Raw genomic sequence first — 6,000 nt, 5'->3', positions numbered from 1 at the left:
TTCCCCATCTGGTAATCTCTGGAGTTAGTTGTTGTAGTTGTCTCTGGTTAGATCTTGTTCCTCGGGTGTTTATGTTAGCCTCTATCGGTAGACCTGGAAGACTAGCTCTCTCCTGAGTTTCAGTGTTCAGAGTACTTTCTGCAGGTAGGCTCTCCTCTTGCAGGGAAGGTGCCCATATATCTGGTGTTTGAGCCTGCCTCCTGGCAGAAGTTGTGATCCACTCACAGAGGTCTTAAGATCCCGTGGAGGGTCCTGTGTATACCTTACCGTTACCCCTGTGCTGGCGTGGACCGAAAGGGACATGTGCCCCTGATCAGGCCGGGTTTTCTGCTTCTCTAATTAATGCAGTCTCAGGTCCTAAGCTATTGGATTGGAGCAGCAGGTGTGTTCCACTCACCAGAGGTCTTAAGATCCCGTGGTGGGTCTTGTGGGTAGTTGGCAGGTGTCTCCGCGCCCTAGCTATCACAGTGCTGGCTGGACTGGAAGGGACTTGTATTTATACTCTTAAAATATCAATTGATCCTATCACACACAAATGATTTTAATGTGATTATAGTAATATGTTAAGTTATATGTTAAGTAATATGTTATGTAGAGTGTTAATTTTTTCACTACTATAAATAACACTTCAGTGAGCATCTGAGAAGAAGGAGCTTACATATTGAAAATATATCTTAACAGGGGCTGGAGAAACAAATGGCTCAGTGGTTAAGAACACTCACTGGCTGCTCTTTCAGAGGACCTGGAACTAGAGTTATAAATGGCTGTGAGCCACCTTGTGGGTGCCGGGAATAGAACCCGGGTCCTTTGGAAGAGCCATCTCTTTAGCCCCAGGAAAGGCGTTTATTTTTATTTTTATTTTTTTTCAGGAAATGCTTTTAATTGGCTAATTTTCAGTTTCATTATCTTCCATTTTTGTATTTGCCTATAATTATATGTTCTCATAACTAAGAAAGTTCATATGTAGTGAGGAAAACTAAAAACATGAAGTGCTTAAGTTAAGCTAACAACAAAATACCATCTATTTAAAAATGTAATAAATATTTCCTCTCATTTCTTCAGGAAAAGATGTAAAAATATTGAATTTTACCTACACATTCTTCCACTTGTACTACAGAACTACTTTGTTGGGTAAAAAAATGTATGCTGAAAATTGGGCCAATGAAACAGCTCTGCTTCCCAAGTTCCACACTGTGGAAGGAAAGCCCTGACTACCATAAGCTGTAAGTTGTCCTCTGACTTCCAAATGCCTTCTGCCATGCCCACAAGTCTGCACACTCACAGGTGCAAAAGCAAACAATTGTAACATTTTAAATGGTAAAACATTAGAAACAGTTTTCTTGATGAAAACTGGAAAACATAAAATACCAACTATTCCATCCCAGAAAGATGGTGGGTTTTTTATATTCATCATTATAGTTTTACAGTTTTCTTCATGCCAATTTCACTTTTCTCACATAAGTATTCCCAATAATTATATGCTTTTTGTTAGTGTGAATGAAACCTTTTCTAATTTTTAAAATAAAATTTTAGTCATTTTTGATGCACATATTGCTGCTATTCATATATTTATTCTTTCACTTCTTTGTTTTTAAAATAGGGACTTATTACTTAGTTCTGGCTGGCTACATGAGCCTCAAACATGTGATCTCCTGTCTCAGCCTTCAGAGTGCTTGGCATTCCATCCACTGGACCTAGCTTTCTTTCCTTATTTTCTTGTGAGGACAGGTATGGTCCTCTAGGAGAAACGAGGTGTATACAACTATCATCCTTACAAAGTTCATACTCTACGCTTATGTCCAGGGAACGTTACATAAAGGTACCTCCAATTTCTTCTGATATTTTTCACACTCCAACTGGCACTGCGTGAGATTTCTTGCAGTTTCCTCTTGCAGGAGTTGAATACGCTCACTTTCAAAGGACTTCAACTTGCTCTGATGGAGAAACTCAGACACTTTGCTTTCTGTACTGAGCTGGAGTTCTCTGTACCTGAAAGAGGCAGAGGGGTGAGACCTCCCACATAGCTGTGACGGTTGATGGAAGCAAAACCTCAGTCCCACTTTCTACCCCATCATATTAGGATTGCATGATTAATAATTTACAGTTATTCAGAAAAGCTTTTATAATTTAGTTATGCATAGTATGGAAACACATACTAAAATATACATTTGAATATTATAAGAAAATGATGTACCAATCATTAAATGGTATATTTAACAACCCAGATAGGAATATTTTCTTCATTTCATAAGTATAACTATAATAAAAATTTTTATAATTAACATTCAAATCACCACATATTCTAAGTGTGAAAATATTCTGTATTGATTGTGTCCTAAGAGAAAGAGAAGCAGACATACTGTTTTTTTTCACAAAGACACTATGAATCTAGCACTGTGTTATGTACATTATTAAAATTCATTTATTCAAATATTGAGCTATAACTGTAAGAGATAGTGGAAATCCACTAGACCAGTGGTTGTTCTTTGTTTCTTAAGGAATTGATAATTTCAGGGGAAGACAGGGAGCAAATGTGAAAATCCAAGCGGTACGAGTGGTAATGGCACTCTCCAGGTCAAACGGGACACACAGAAAAGAGACCAACCAGGACTATCTCCGAGTGTGTGTAATCTAAGAACACAGGCCTTAATGTCCATGCTAAAGCCCACTTCACTTCTAGCACACTTATCTTTGGTAACAGCATGTTGCATATATGCTAGAGAAAGTTCTAGGCAGTACATATATATCCTGCAACAGTAAGGCTTTAAGAAAAAGTCAGCTTTTATGCTGTTTTATAAAGCCCTAACATAATATATTTAAAAGGTGTTTAAAGTATTCTTATGATTTTATTAAAAATACTGTTTTAGAGGTTGGAGGGACAGCTCAGCAGGTAAAATGCTTGCCGCAATAGATTTGCCTTCTGTGACTGTCTCAGCTAAATGAATCCAAATACTCACGGCTGAGTAACATGCCACTCTCTGGATAGCTCACATTTAACAGCTCAACACTTGAGCTGATTCTGCTCTTGGGTATGAACATTTGTATGAAAGCTTTTAATAAACACGCTTTCAATTTCTTGTAGTTAAAATGAAACCCTATTGAGCTGAAGGGGACTGAAGCCCCACAGAAGTAACATCAATGTGAACTAACCAGTATCCTCAGAGCTCCTTGGAACTATAACATCAATCAAAGAAAACACATGGTGGAACTTGTGGCTGTAGCTATATTTGTAGCAGAGGATGGCCTAGTCAGTCATCAATGGGAGGAGAGGCCCTTGGTCCTGTGAAGGCTCGAAGCCCCAGTGTAGGGGAATGTCAGGGCCAGGAAGTGGGAGTGGGTGGGTTGGGGAGAGGAAACTGGGAAAGGGGATAACATTTGAAATGTAAATAAAGAAAATATCTAATTAAAAAATGAAACCCTATTAACTATTTGAGGAGTTGCTAACTTGTTTTACAATATAGTTGTACCATTTTATATCCCAGTAGCAGTGAAGAGCAGGACAGCTTCACCACATTTCTGTGAACACTTATCAATATCTGATTTGTTACTGCCATTCTAATGGGTGTGGAGTGATGCACATATATCATGGTCAAAATTTTATTAATTCAGTATTTTACTGAAATGGAGATACCTCTTTACTCCTTAAGTTAAACTGTATTCAGATTTAAATCCTTAAAACACATGAAATCGTATGCATGATGTCACACACCTGTAATGCCCTACTGGGGAGGCGGGAGCATGAGGGGAGGGAACAGAAGGTCACCCCAGCCCCCACAGCAAGTTCAAGGACAGCCTAAGTTACACGAAACTATCTCAAAAAACAAACAAAAAAACAAACAAAAAACCCAACCCCACACCAACCAACCCCACAGCAAGCACATAATGTCCATACTGTTTTATGCACTGCAACCAGAACCTGAACACTCATTGCAGCTCGCATGTTCTCTTCCTATAGTAAAACCATTGGAACAGTAGAATATAGGTAACTTAACAAAGGTTAAACAACTATCCAACAAAAAATGATAAATCTCTCCGAAAAATCTGATTCTACTTTAGTAACGGAGCTTCTCTAAAACCAAGTGATAATTCTCAGCATCAATTTATCTTCATGGTGTTTAACTAGGGAAAGAATTTGCCTTCAGTCATTATGTCCTTAAAATAGTCTTGATGACTTTAATTTGCTAAATGGAACTGGGAAGCGCTACATCAGCACAGCAGCTACACAAGCCGGTCTAACTGAGGAGCGGATGAGGCCAGAGCTCAGCCTGCAGTTTCAGGGAACTCCCACTTAACCTGTTCTGCTCACGCAACCTGCTGCATTCTTCTCTGTTGACTCAGACCTCTCATCTCATCCTCTTAATCTGTACACTTACTTGAACCAAGCTGGTACTGTCCACATATCAACACCTTTGTGTTTGGTGTTCTACTTCAGCAAAGCAACCCGAAGAGGTCAAATCTACTATGCAGTGGAAACAGAATGCCTACCTGTCCTCACAGCTATCTGGGCCTGGAATCTGGCTGCATTTGTTGTTATGATATATTTATAATCAGCTCTTTAGCTTTCATAAGAGCCACCTATATATTACACACTACTTTAAGACAATAACAAAAAGTCAAAGAAAGACTGTTTAACAGAAATTTAAGAGCTAGAAGAACAAAGGGAAAAAGAAGTGAAAATACAGTAGTATGCAGAAAGTTGCCAGGAAGTTAAAAGCCAGGAATCTCTTAAGTTGGGTCTATGGAAAGAGCCCAGTCAATAGTGCTTGCCCTGCAAAGCATGAGGACCCAGGTCCCATCCCTAGAACCTGTGCAACAGAGCAGGGTGGGGTGGCCTATGCTGGAAATCCCAGCCCTGGAGAGGCCAACAAAGGCAGATCTTTGAGGCTCCCTGGTCAGGTAACCTAGCATGCTAGCTAAAAAACCGTGTGCCAACAGAAAAGAACAAAACTCCATAGACGGCACCAGAAGAACATCTCTTGAATTTGTCCCTCAACTTCTTTTACCTGCCTACAAATGTGCACACAGCATACCCAGCACAAATTAAGAAAAGGAAAAAAAATCTTGTAATAAGGTCATAATTCCTAGGAACATGACTGAGACCTTTCCCTGTTTTGCTTTGCCTTTCACCTCTCCAGCTCTTTGAGAGAGGAGCTTTTCTAGGTTTGGCTGGCCCTGGAACTCACCGTGTAGGAAAACAGGATCCTCCTCTTCTGTCTCCCTAGTGCTGAGATTACACAGGGCCACTGTTCCAGGAAGCTTGGGAGGTAGCATGGGCTTCGTCGCCTACCTCCCAAGCTTCCCTTCCATATGGGCATGTGAATACTGACTTGAGGACCCTGCGAATGAACCTCATTCTCCCTATTAGGAATCTTTTATTTAATCTCAGTTTTTCAAACAAATGACAAATAGCAGAAATAACTAGTTTTTAAACGTTGTCTACAAAATATTCATGGCTTATACTACATTAAAACTGGACATGGATTTGAAGCACAATGACCTAATCTCATTTTGTAGACAAGCAGTATACAGCAAAGTACCCAAAATGTATTTTATTCAGTGGTAATAGTCATGCAATCACCAGAACTAGGAAATGACCACACAGTAGGAACTTTCCCAGCTGGTCCTGTTTGGAAGCAGGCCATGAGATAGCTGAGATAGAGCATCTGTCTGTACACAGCCGGACAACTGAGTATAAAGAAAGGGCTGGAGCGAGCTCCTGAGCCCAGGCAGGCTAGCAAAGCTAAGCACAGTGGCAGCACGAGGCAGGCAGTCTCAGGGCAGAGGGTGGCCTTCCAGGGCTTCATGGATGGGCCAGCAGAAAGAATCCTGTGCCTCACAGTCTTGGAGAGGGCTGGGAAATCCTGACTGTAGGGATTTTAATTCTAATGCTACAAGCAACTGGGGTCAAAGTCTTCTGAAAACCATTCTATTCTTGAAGGCTGTGCTTCAACATGCCAGTGTCCCTGGGTCTCCAGCCTTCAGTGGATTTACTGTAGGAAA

General features: G+C 40.4%; 1 protein-coding gene across 4 annotated transcripts in view; it reads right to left on the bottom strand.

The window, feature by feature from the left end:
- Window positions 1-6,000, bottom strand: part of Pibf1 (progesterone immunomodulatory binding factor 1) — a 159,496-nt gene that overhangs the window by 75,402 nt on the left and 78,094 nt on the right. For all 4 annotated transcript variants that reach the window (XM_021181398.2, XM_029468942.1, XM_029468943.1 and 1 more), the window contains exon 11: window positions 1,824-1,989. In XM_021181398.2, the coding sequence (XP_021037057.1) occupies window positions 1,824-1,989 (166 nt within the window). The remainder of the gene's footprint in view (window positions 1-1,823; window positions 1,990-6,000) is intronic.

The sequence above is a fragment of the Mus caroli genome, chromosome 14, assembly GCF_900094665.2.
Source record: "Mus caroli chromosome 14, CAROLI_EIJ_v1.1, whole genome shotgun sequence".
NCBI lineage: Eukaryota > Metazoa > Chordata > Mammalia > Rodentia > Muridae > Mus > Mus caroli.
Note: the sequence above shows the minus strand (reverse complement) of the source record. Positions and strands in the feature narration are given on the sequence as shown.